This window comes from Colias philodice, chromosome 25 (assembly GCF_061535455.1).
Source record: "Colias philodice isolate Cphi_HAF_F1 chromosome 25, ilColPhil1 Martin Lab GWU primary, whole genome shotgun sequence".
Classification (NCBI taxonomy): domain Eukaryota; kingdom Metazoa; phylum Arthropoda; class Insecta; order Lepidoptera; family Pieridae; genus Colias; species Colias philodice.
Window position 1 is genome coordinate 1022787 of NC_143110.1, and position 13055 is coordinate 1035841.

The following is a 13055-nucleotide window of genomic DNA, read 5'->3' on the forward strand; positions in this document are numbered from 1 at the left end:
TTGTTCACTCATAAAAAGCTTCATTGTTAGGAAATAACATAGGCGATATTTTATTTCGTATATTTATCAGCCAGCCGGGGCGAGCGGCTAGTCATACTTTTTCTTTCACATAATAACAATAAGACTGGTAAAGATGAACACCCTGTATAATTTATTTGACTTTAATAAGGATGAAAATAGCAACAGATACGTAGTAACCATGTGCTGATTTGTATCGCAGTTTCTTGTAGTGTGTAGTGTTAATATGAGTGCGAAGAGTGTCAAAAATGGGCACACATATGTGCAATGGATGGTCGCTATTTTAGGTAAAAAGGAGACATTATTTAATTGAGATACAGTTTTAACAAGTATAAGAGCACCTACATGTCTTAAATTTATTTAGATAATTATTTATTTAACATTTTATTGCACACATACTTACCTATACATAATATAATATAGGAAACCGAAAAAAATCCAGGAGAATTTACAATAATCACAGGGAAAATTAAAAATCCATATTTTCATAATTGGTCGATAAAATTTCTATAATTCATAAATGCATGTAAGGTATGACTTCTCAAAAATGTGGACTCTATTGATATCAGCTATTTTTAGCTTTTCTTTAAAAATCTTGAAAATATATCCTCTTACCTACATAAGAAGCGGTAGCTTGGTCGATCGATTTTTTTTAAGCTATTGCATAGCTTCTATCGCGGGCCTTGAGTGCGGGAACCGAATCCAGAAATTTCGTAACGAAAAATCTCACGCTCCCCACTCCGACGGGCGCGGAGGTGTGGCTTGAAGGCATAGCATGCAATAGCTTTACCGCGGTAGTCCCTGAGTGCCACACGTCTTTTATATATTTATGTGATTGTAAAATTTTAATAATCAGGTAAATAGCCAAATAGGGACTTGTTCTCTTTAAATACGGATAACCATACACGAATAAAAAAAATAAGAATTCCAATAATTCTCCTTATAAACTTAAAGTATTCAACACGAATAAATGCTATTATACACTAATTTCAACCCCTAAAGATATTAAGTTACTTCACACACTACTTTTCTCTATCACCAACCAAAAATCGATTTCAGCAAACATAGCAGTATTCGTATACGGCTTCGAGAACAGCTGGATATCACCCATGACTAAGATCCTCCAATCCGACGAATCCCCAGCTGGTGCGCCACTCTCTGATTATGCTATATCCTGGATTGCAAGTACCATGGGATTCGCAGCTACGTTCGGTACCTCAGCTTATGCATATATGGCAGATAGGTTTGGCAGGAAGATCGCTGTTATGGCCCTTTTATATCCACAAGCGGTAAGCAGTATTATTCAGAAGATTAAATTGGTTGTATTGCATTTACTGGTGTATTTTTTCTTATATTTGTTTTGGGATAGATGAATAAATTCATAGCTAATGAAAAGCTAGTGTAATTAAAAGTTACCTAGTTACAATAGAATCCTTTGTTTTTTTACCAAATTGTACTGTTACATTCTTATTTTTAAATATTTCTGATTTCACATTGTATTATCACCGACATGATAACAATTATTGCAATATCATGACATTATTGTATTGCCACCAATCTATACTAATATTATAAAGCTGAATGAGTTTGTTTGTTTGTTTGAACGCGCTAATCTCAGGAACTACTGGTCCGATTTGAAAAATAATTTCGGTGTTAGATAGCCCATTTATCGAGGAAGGCTATAGGCTATAATAACTAGTCTGGTCATAAGTTCTGTCATTATGTCTGATTTTCATATTTTTTATGTTTACCGCAAATTTCTTTTTCACGTTCGATTTTTGATTATTTTACGCGTTAAAAAACGACACATTTTATTAGAATAACGTATTTGTTACAATGTAGTGGACGCAAAAAGAAGACAGAGTCGCTGTTCTCGCTCTGCATCGTAGCGGTTACGCGCCAAGAGAAATTTTCAGTTTGCTTTAAAATTTACAAATTACACAGAGATTTGTTTATTGCACTATAAAACGATTTAAGTAAGATTCAAGAGTAGAAGATAGGAATAGAAGTGGTCTTTGTCGTGCGATTTGGACGACAGCAGTGATAAATGCAGTAAAGGTGCGAATAAGGAAAAGTCCGGGCCGAAATCAAAAACAGTTAGCACTGCAGATGGGCCTTAGCAGTACAACAGTTAAAAGGGTGTTTAACGAGGACCTAAGACTACGGGCTAATTGTAGAAAAACATCGCATCTTCTTAACACACGCTTGAAGAAATTAAGACTGGATAAATGTCGCGCTTTACTTAAACGATACGCGAGAAAAATGCACCTTGAAATCCTGTTTTCAGATGAAAAAATTTTTACAGTGGAAGAGTGCTGCAACAAACAGAATACCAAAGTGTATACCCACAGTAGTGTAGAAGCGTGTCAACGTGTATCTCGAGTCCAACGCGGCCATCACCCCTTATCAGTAATAGTTTTATTGGGGGTGTCTTATTTTAGCCTAACAGAGATGTTTTTCTGTGATAAGGGTGTGAAAACAAGTGCCAATGTTTACCAAAATACGGTCCTGACCAACCTCGTAAAACCTCCTTCTCAGTCCATGTTAAAAAATCAGCACTGGGTATACCAGCAGGACTCAGCCCACAAAGCCAAGAGTATCCAAAATTGGCTGGCCGCCCATCAGATTGACATCATTCGTCATGAAGATTGGTCATCTTCTAGCCCGGACCTGAATCCTCTGGATTATCAAATCTGGTAATATTTAGAGGAGAGAACCTGCGCTAAATCCCACCCAAATTTGGAGTCACTCAAAGCATCCATTATTAAAGTAGCTGCTAAATAAACATGGACATGGTGCGTGCTGCGATAGACGACTGGCCGCGGAGGTTGAAAGCTTGTATCGCAAAACATGGATGCCATTTTGAATAATTTTTATACGAAATTATTGAGTAATATGTAAGCTTTATTGCCACATATAAAACGATAAATATATAAAAGTAACTTTTTGTTTATTTAATAAAACATATGTGACAGAACTTATGACCAGACTAGGTATATCATCACGCTAAGACCAACAGAAGTAAAACACTGCGGGTAAAACTGCAGGGCACAGCCTGTCTTTGATATACGTGTAGAAAGTTTAAATTATCTATTGATTTTTAAATAAGGTCAAAGTCGACTCTATAAGAGTCGGTTACATACCTACAAACTTACAGGGTGAAGCTATTATAAGCCTGTTAATAACAGTTATTCGCCATGTTATAATGGAAAAAATAAGTATCGTTAAAAATATTATTGTACCTAGTGATTAGGAATGTTTTCTATTTATTTCAGATTTCATGGGCTCTAAAACTCTATCCTACTGTTACAACATTAACTTTATCGAGAATATTCGGCGGTTTGGCCGCAGGAGGAATTTTTAATGTAGTCCCCATGTATGTGAAGGAAATAAGCCAGGATAGTATAAGGGGCACACTGGGCTCTTTGCTGATTTTATCGCAGAATTTGGGTATGCATAAAGTGAAAATAAAACACGAATTTATAAGAAATATTTTTTTATTTAACATACACACAACATATTACATTTCATACCTATAACATAATATAAAATCTGACTTTAATATTGAACAAAAATAAAATGTAAAGTAAAGGCTGACTAAGACCCTAGTTTCAAAAGCGTTGAGTATTTTTAATCGTTTTCCGTTAAATCTTTCCAATGCATTTACATCAAACGAGCGAATGCTCATTCTAAGGGCGCTTGTGCACTACAAGGAATTTTACTGTCCGGCATTCCGATTTTTTACGGTCCGGTGTGGCATGAAAAAACCGATGAATTGCTTGTGCACCTGTCCGTCTTTAGGGCGCTTGTGCACTACAAGGAATTTTACTGTCCGGCATTCCGATTTTTTACGGTGCGGTTTGGCATGAAAAAACCGATGAATTGGCTTGTGCACCTGTCCGTCTTTACTCGGATCAGTGCGGTAAAGTTCAAGGAAATTTGGCGGTATATTGCTATCATAAATTATTGTTTTTGCATTTTACAAGAAACGAGTAAAAAATATAGAAGATGAAATATTATATTACTTCGTTATAATAAAAAGTAAAGTTCCGTAAGAGATTTAAAATGCATGTTTCACTTATTTATTTTAATCGGTGATGAGGAGCTAAAGCTATTCCCACTTGAACTTGAACTTACCAACACTTACTTAGATAATTATTATAGGTCAATGTATATAAAAATAACAATACCGACTTTTCAAATCACATTGCCAGCTAAAAGGAAGTAAAACAAGAGCTTCCTTTCAATTGGCATATGCTGTAAAAATAGTAAAATCCAAGCAAGTGGGCATTCGAAAACAATTATATCTACAGCGACTCGTAGACACCTAAAACCATCCGGAATAGGGAAAAGTGAAATGTCGGACAGTAAAATTACGTATAGTGGACAAGCTAGCATATAGATTAATGGCGTGCCATACCGGACCGTAAAAAATCGGAATGCCGGACAGTAAAATTCCTTGCAGTGCACAAGCGCCCTTACTCGGATCAGTGCGGTACAGTTCAAGGAAGTATGGCGGTATAATGCTATCATAAATGATTGTTTTTGTATTTTACAAGAAACGAGTAAAAAATATAGAAGGTGAAATATTATATTACTTCGTTATAATAAAAATAAAGTTCCGTAAGAGATTTAAAATGCGTGTTTCACTTATTTATTTTAATCGGTGACGAGGAGCTAATTAAGCTATTCCCACTTGAACTTTAACTTACCAACACTTACTTAGATAATAATTATAGGCTTGGTCAATGTATATAAAATAACAATACCGACTTCTCAAATCTCATTGCCAGCTAAAAGAAAGTAAAACAAGAGCTTGCTTTCAATTGGCATATGCAATAAAAAGAGTAAAATCCAAGCAAGTGGGCACTCGAAAACAATTATACCTACAGCGACTCGTAAACTCAAAAAACCATCCGGAATAAGGAAAAGTAAAATGTCGGACAGTAAAATTACGTATAGTGCACAAGCTAGTATTTAGATTATTTGCGTGCCATACCGGACCGTAAAAAATCGGAATGCCGGACCGTAAAATTCCTTGTAGTGGACAAACGCCCTAACCCCATTGTGTCAAATTCTTTTAGTCTAAATTTTAGTAAACAGGCGAAGAGCATTCTTTCGTTGTTCTTAGTGCGTTCGTAAAGATTCTATGCAATGTTCTAATACTGAACAACACTGAATACGAGTTTTTTTTGTTTACAATAAAACATCACGAAAGAACGCTCTTGCTTTAGCTCTATGTTCGTTTGTTATAAAAGCACCGTGAAAAGCACGCATTCGCATACTTAAATTGTCCATATTAATTACCATTTAAAATTCAACGGATATTACACAGACATTATTGCATAAGATAAACTAAAATCGAATTTGCATCGAGAGATAAATAAAAACCATGAATATCATTTTTAAAACTATAATATGCTTATGTACGAGTATGTATTAGCGCTATAATTATTGTATTATCAAATTGTTGCAAATAAATGAAATTTGAATATAAATTTATCACATAACATTACTTTTTTAATCTATTTCCTAATTCTGTTTCAAGGTGTCCTTTTCATGTTTGTAATCGGAGCCTATTTCGACTACTATACTGTGCAGTGGTCAATCATTGGAATACCTATTGTGACTGCAATACTCATGTTGAAAGCTCCAGAAGCCCCCGCTTTCTTGGTTAAACTTGGGAAAATGGATGTAAGTGTTACAAAATTAGTTATTGAAGTGAAACTTCTTTATCGGGGCTGGAAAAAATTTAGTGTAACATTTTTTCGTTACGCGTGACATTTTTCTGTTACGCGCGGCGCGCCATCTTTTTCTTATCCCTACTACGCGTGATTCGACGTATTTCTGTAAAGTTGCATATACCTAGTAAATTATTTTTTTGAAAAATAATGTCATAAAGAAGTTTCACTTCTTACGTGTGTAAACTAGTACAGTAGTACACGCACACATTTTTGAAGTGAAACTTCTTTATCGGGGTTGGACAAAAATTTAGTGTAACATTTTTGCGTTACGCCGTACGCGTGACATTTTTGCGTTACGCCATACTCGTAACATTTTTAAGCTCATAAACAAGTTTTACTTCTTACGTGTGTACAGTACACGCATACATTTTTGCACGCCTCATAAGCGAAGCGTTGAGGTGGGTACTACTGTCACTTCGCGCAAAACATCTGATTTTTCAAACTTAAAATGTCTTTATGTATCATGCATTGCACTTGTAAGATAATACATACACACACATATTAAAAAAAAACACTATTTTTAACATTCATGATATTTTTGATGTCATTTTTGTTATTTAAACTAGTTAAAAAACAGTTTAAAAAAGTTCTGTCTTGGACGTCCGTGTGTCTGTATGTGCGGAGGATTTTCTTGTTAACACGATAGCGACCGAAATACTTTACTAATCGAGTCTTTTTTTTTCTCTTACGCTTGAGTATGCTCAGGAATAGAACCCTTTCATTTTTCAGGGTCTGATTCGATGTGGTTTAATTGTTATTAAATAAACAAAAATAATAATTAATAAATAATTATTAAAAAAAATTATGAGGCGTGCACTTTTGGATTTTCCAAATTATTTTTTTATTATTACAGTGCATTTACATCAAACTAACATAGAGCTAGAGCAAGAGCATTATTTCGTGGTCTTTTAGAGTAAACGAAACCTCGTACCTATTCAGTGATGTTCAGTATTAGAACATTGCATAAAATATGTAAATAAATAAGGCAATAAGAACAACGAAAGAATGCTCTACGCCTGTTTACAGTAAAAGAATTTGACATCGTGGGGTTAGAATGACAATTCACTCGTTTGATGTAAAATGCACCGTGCAAAAAACTGCTTATGGTAATTATAAAATCAGTTAATTCAAAATTAATACGTATCTAGGTAGGTACTACTTGTAATTTTAGTTAAAAGTTAGTTAAAATGTTTATTCTTTAACTTTAACTGAAGAGTTAAATAAAAAGATGTGTGGCACTCGGGGTCTGCCGCGGTAAAGCTATTGCATAGCATGCCTTCAAGCCATACCTCCGAGCCCGTCGGAGTGGGGAGCATGAGGTTTTTTCGTTACGGAGTTTCTCGATTCGGTCCCCGCGCTCAAGGCCCGCGATAGAAGCTATGCAATAGCTTAATAATATTCAATACTGTTTGTCCAGGAGGCACACGAAACAGTGGCTTTCCTCAGGGGCCTGGATGTGGATGACAAAAGAGTTTTGGAAGAAGTAGACCGTATGAAAAAGGAAGAAGACACCTTTCAGAGCTTGCCAAAAGTGCAATTGAAGACACTTTGTAAGTTAAAATTGAAATAATATAATTTTTAAGTTTATGAAACGTTAAATCTACCTATACCTACTAATATTATAAAGCTGAAGAGTTTGTTTGATAAATTCCTTGATAAATGGGCTATCTAACAACGAAATAATTTTTCAAATCGGACCAGTAGTTCCTCAGATTAGAGCGTTCAAACAAACATACAAACTCTTCAGCTTTAAAATATTATTAGTATTAGTTTTAGTTAAGATATAATATTGATGATGTTATTTCAGTTACCGATTCAAAATGGCGTCGCAGCGTCATAATATTCCTCATTTCTAGTACAATTCACGGCTGGAGCGGGGCGTACGCCATCATGGTGTATGCCCTGACTCTGCTGACATATGCAAGTTCAGACTTCGTTATAAGCCCTGAAGTACAGTCATTTAGCTTTCCGATTGTGATGATATGTGCTTGCTTGCTTCTTGCAGTTTTTGTGGAAAGGGTGGGACGGAAGGTTGGTATTTTTTTATATTTAACCTAACCTAACTAATATTATAAATGAGAAAGTAACTGTCTGCCTTTCTGTCTCTTCTTCCGCCTCAACCTGAACCGATTTAGATGAAATTTTGTACACAGAGAGACATTGACACTCTAGAAAGGACAGGAACGGGAGATATGCTGGTTTTCCTTTAGTAAATATAAATCCAAAGTACATATGTATATCTATTTGTTTGTTTGTTAAAACGGCTGAACCAATTTCCTTTCCGAGTATTTTTTTTAATAATTAGGCTTGTTATAGATATAACTACTATATTAATAAATATTCTCTTATAATTACCAGCGACTGCTCGTAGCGGCATATGCAGCTTCAGGCATATCTTTCGGCGTATTAGCCACATCGATACTGGCTCGAGACACTGGCTTGGTGCCCGGCTGGCTCCCGCTAGTGGCCATGATAGTGAATGTGTTCGCATATGCGGGTGGTGTGTCGTCGCTCACATATATAATTTTGACTGAGGTGTTTAATTTTCAGGTGAGGTTCTTTTAATTGTGAAATTTTAATTTATCGTTCTTTTTTCTACTTAATCAGATTTTTTAGTGATACCTACATTTAATCTTCTAACAAGTACTTAATTGTAATTAGATATATTATAATTTTGTATTTTTGATATAAAAATTGAAGCTATAAAAAGATTTTACCCTAATATAAAAGAGACATTATAGGCAATTTAAAGGATAGTGCTGACGTTAGTGGTAGCGAAAATGAATTGGAATTGGAGGATGTGTAGCGAGGAATGTGTTCAAACTTCAAACTAAATGAAGCGATAATTATTGATGATTTATATAAGATGATTTTTACAAACACAACGAAAACAGTGAAACACTAGCTTTCCGCCCGCCGTTCCCGTTCCCGTTCCCGTGGGATTTTCGGGATAAAACCTATTCTATGTGTTAATCCAAGTTACCCTCTATATGTGTGCTAAATTTCATTGTAATCGGTTCAGTAGTATTTGCGTGACAAACACACACACATCCTCACAAACTTTCGAATTTATATTTTATTTAGTAGGATAGGATAGGAAGGATTTATTCGTCTCTCTGTAGCATGAGTTAAAACGTGATCTCTATTTAAATCTGCTTCATACTCATTCTTTTTGATTTTCGTCGGTGGAAATGCACCCTAATTCAGCCAATCTGTTACCTATATGTCTATATTGATTCCATTTTGTATTATTTTCAGGTTCGTGCAAAAGTAATGGGCATGATAGTAACATACATATGGTTCTTAGAATCTATACAGCTGCTAATCTACGCGCCGATCTCAAAATTCTTCGGATATTCTACATTATTTTATTTGTTCACAATAATTAACTTTATTGGAATGATATTTGTATTAATATATGTACCGGAAACCAAGGGAAGGAGTGAAGAAGAAGTGCAGAGGATAATAAGGGGAGATCGAAAGGATTTATCATAGATACATAATAAATTAGTTTTTTTGTTTGAATGGCTTTTATTTTTAAACCCTACAGTCAATAATTTATTAGTAAAAACGAGTTGATAGGTTACCAACACAACATTTGATCTAAAAACGGCACACTTACGATAACGCACACACGTTAGACGTCAAAGCAAGATGGCATACAATTATCGTGAGCGAAAAAGAGATAACTGGAGTCCATTCTGGCTAATTGTCTACATTACACCTTGCTACTTATAAAATCATTGCTTGCAGTAATATTTTGAAACACTAGCTTTCCGCCCGCCGTTCCCGTTCCCGTTCCCGTGGGATTTTCGGGATAAAACCTATCCTATGTGTTAATCCAAGTTACCTTCTATTATATGTGTGCTAAATTTTATTGTAAACGGTTCAGTAGTATTTGCGTGAAAGAGTAACAAACACACACACATCCTCACAAACTTTCGCATTTATAGTACTAATAGTAGGAAGTAGGATAGGATAGGATAGGAAGGATTTATTCGTCTCTCTGTAGCATGAGTTAAAACGTGATCTCTATTTAAATCTGCTTCACAGTCATTCTTTTTGTTTTCGTCGATTTTGACAAATAAAAGTACATAAACAATTTCATCAGTCATTTTATTTAAATAAATAAACATGCCTTAGGTACACCTTCCTTACACTATAAAATTAACTTAGGTAATTACAGCGTTTTAAGAGAACTGCAGAAATTTTAAGCAGATACTGTACCTATTCCATGTATGGATCCAATGCGTATTTTTAACGTTTCGTCATTTTTCTTTTCCCTCCCTAATATTTAAAAATAAAATTGGCGCCAAAACTTCAGAGCTTTATTGTACTTTAGGCTTTTGGCTTTTGACACTTTTAAGCCATTGCATAGCTTCTATCGCGGGCCTTGAGCGCGGGGACCGTATCGAGAAATTCCGTAACGAAAAAACCCTCACGCTCTCCACTCCGACGGACACGGAGGTGTGACTTGAAGGCATGCTCTGCAATAGCTTTACCGTGGCAGTCCCCGAGTGCCACAGGTCTTTTTTATTAATAAAACAAATCAAATGGCACTCCTTAACACGTTCACTGCGGCATGTCCAGTATCAGGCCATCAGCGACTACACCACAGTGCGGCGCCCAAAATCGCAGTTTTCACCGTGGTGCGGCGAGGTTTTTTATATGTTAATCAATGACTAGAAAATAGACAAATATATTTTTGTGATCACAGTTTGAAGTAGGACTCAATTTCGTTTAAAAATCGTATGGCAAAATATTGGACACACGCATAGAAAAGAAACCGTTTCTTTTGTGTGCGGCATGTCAAATATTTTGCCATGGACAAGCACCTCATGCCGCACTGTACTGCGAGCGCGCCGCGTGTCAATCTCGCATAGTGATGTACCAGGACCGCACGCGTCGTTATCAAATTTTTAAATGACAATGATACCTTAGAGGCTTTAGTTTTTTTACTTTCTTTTATTTCGTAGCATAAATGCAAAAATGTGATGACAGTTGTGGAAATAATATAAAACATTAAAACAAAAGTTACTGAACAAATTAAAACAAAAGTTACTGAACAATTTCCTGATAGTACTCTATCAAGTACCTTGTTTTATATGTGTTTTTTTTTGTATCGACGATCTCGTTATCTGTTTACAAACAGACTGAAATATACAAAATTGATTTATATCGATATCGATGTTTTATTTTACAGTGTTTCCCATCGCTATTACTGTAAACATGCCGTATCAACGCAGTGCGGGATGGCAAATAATTTTTCACAAAATCAGGGGTTTACATTTTCCCTCATATCTTTTAAACTATTGAGTCAAACTAAAAGCTATTTATGCGGTATATACAAGACTATATATACTATTATCCGAAAAAAAAATTTTTGAAATATCTTGAAATTTCATGAAATTATTAACCTTCAAAGTCAGTAGGTGCGATGTGATAAAAATGGCTCATGACGCACAGTGGTGAACTTGCCGATGTGAAGTATTGAAGACATGCCGCAACAACGGTAAGTTTGGCATTTTAGGTGCCGCAGTGAACGTGTTAAACCTATTTTACACCACTGAACGAGCTCCTCTACTCAAAAACATAACCAACAAAAAGTTATAATTTGCTGCAGATCAAAAACTTATAGTATAATCTATGCTCTAATACAATAACCATAGACTACACTTTATTCCTCACTTTAGGGCTCGCGAACATTAATTGAATCTCCTCTATGGTTCGTCCCTTTGTCTCTGGCATGAAGAACAGACAGAAAACAGAAGTAAGTACGCACACAGCACCGAATATGTAAAATACTCCGCCAAGACCTGAAAGATAATTAGGTAACTACCATTATAAGTTTTAAAATACTAAAACCAAGATAACTCATAAAACTAACTGATATTCAATTACTATTATTTCTACCAGCTTCGCCCACCTTTTCAAAGAAAAACTCGCATAGTTCCCGTTCCTGTGGGATTTCCTAGCTTAGCTAACTGAAAAAATTACTCACTAAGTTAAAAGGCTGCTATAAAATAGATCCAAATGTACACAAAAGTTATGAAATTGTAATGCACTATTAAACTTACCAATGCTGTTAACGACAGGATTGAAAATGTACAGAACGATGAAGAAGCACAAGAAGGTCCATTCCACAGATAACATTGAAGCAAAGCTCCTTATCTGTTAAAAATAATATTTGATTTGTAGAATCTCCTAATAAATTTATTTACATAACATAATAGAAGAAATATGATCCTAAAGCTGTCTTCTGGTCACACTGTTAATCGTTAACAACAGAAAAAATTGTTAGTTGTGTTGATTTTATTTTTATTTTTTATAAGGTTATGCTAATGAAAGAAAATTGCTCAGAATGCGTCGTGGTCACAGTAAAAATGCCACAACAGGGTAGCGAAATTAAACATTTCTGGCTACAACGTGAAATTCATGGCGTGGTTTTTATTAAACGACGTTTAGAACGAGCGAATGCTCATTCTAAACCCAAATTATTTTAGTGTAAACATGCGTAGAGCATTATTTAGTTGACCTTAGTGCTTTCGAAAAGATTCTATGCAATGTTCTAATACTAACCAACACTGAATACGAAAGAATTCTCTTGATCTTATTGAAGTAAAACTTCTTTAGGCGCGACTAGGGAGTAACTCAGATTTATTTTCTGACGGAAGTAACGCTTACTATAGTCTGCGTAGTTTCCGCCATTTAAAAATAATAATTCTGATTGGTTGTAAGTACCTATATGTCATATACTACACGCTTCTTGACTTATACGCCAGCTAGTGGCAAATATCATAATCAATTAGGATTATTTATTCTCAAATTTTCAAACGGATCAATTGTGAATAGCAAAGTGAATGAAAAATTCAACAGTTTTAAAAACATTATTTTAAATTGCAAAATTTTTTGAAAATCTCTAAATATACTTGTTTATTTATTACTTTTAAAATAAGTAAATTAAAAATAAAAATAAACATGTTGCGGATTATAATCAATCTATTTTAAATATTGCTGAAGACAAAGTAGTATCCATAGCAACAGATATGTATATAGGTTGTCATTCAGTTGAACAAGAAGCATATGTACGCCAACAATTTCATAAAATGTCAGTTATTGATACAGGAGGATCGCCTTATGAAATCATATTAGTTCTTAACAAATTTTACATTATTACAACCAATATTGATGTATCTGATGGCTTAGCCAACGGTTGTGTTGGAAAGTTAGTGTATATTGAACGTGATGACAGTGATAACATCATACGCTTATGGCTTGAGTTTCCTGGTAAGA

At 34.9% G+C, this 13055-nt stretch overlaps 2 protein-coding genes and 1 long non-coding RNA gene across 3 annotated transcripts in view; 2 read left to right on the plus strand and 1 right to left on the minus strand.

Annotated features, from left to right (window-relative positions):
• LOC149477156 (uncharacterized) overlaps positions 1–13055 on the plus strand; it is a 145457-nt gene that overhangs the window by 67200 nt on the left and 65202 nt on the right. The window lies entirely within an intron of this gene.
• Positions 245–9257, plus strand: LOC149477163 (facilitated trehalose transporter Tret1-like). Its single transcript, XM_089710608.1, has 8 exons — positions 245–305; positions 1078–1307; positions 3294–3468; positions 5567–5712; positions 7180–7312; positions 7570–7793; positions 8121–8312; positions 9021–9257. The coding sequence occupies exons 1-8, from the start codon at positions 245–247 to the stop codon at positions 9255–9257; spliced, it is 1398 nt and encodes a 465-aa protein (XP_089566734.1).
• The window catches only part of LOC149477164 (facilitated trehalose transporter Tret1-like), a 30539-nt gene continuing 28799 nt past the window's right edge, over positions 11316–13055 (minus strand). Inside the window, exons 8-9 of the mRNA XM_089710614.1 lie at positions 11840–11933; positions 11316–11578 (exon numbers count right to left, since the gene is read on the minus strand). Coding sequence (XP_089566740.1) covers positions 11433–11578; positions 11840–11933 — 240 coding nt within the window. The 3' untranslated portion in view covers positions 11316–11432. The remainder of the gene's footprint in view (positions 11579–11839; positions 11934–13055) is intronic.

Excerpts from the sequence above, each read along its gene's own strand:
- LOC149477163 (XM_089710608.1), top strand. The coding sequence starts at position 245 with ATGAGTGCGAAGAGTGTCAAAAATGGGCACACATATGTGCAATGGATG. Across the intron at positions 7,313-7,569 it reads AGTGCAATTGAAGACACTTT|TTACCGATTCAAAATGGCGT; the intron begins GTAAGTTAAAAT and ends ATGTTATTTCAG. Across the intron at positions 8,313-9,020 it reads CTGAGGTGTTTAATTTTCAG|GTTCGTGCAAAAGTAATGGG; the intron begins GTGAGGTTCTTT and ends TATTATTTTCAG.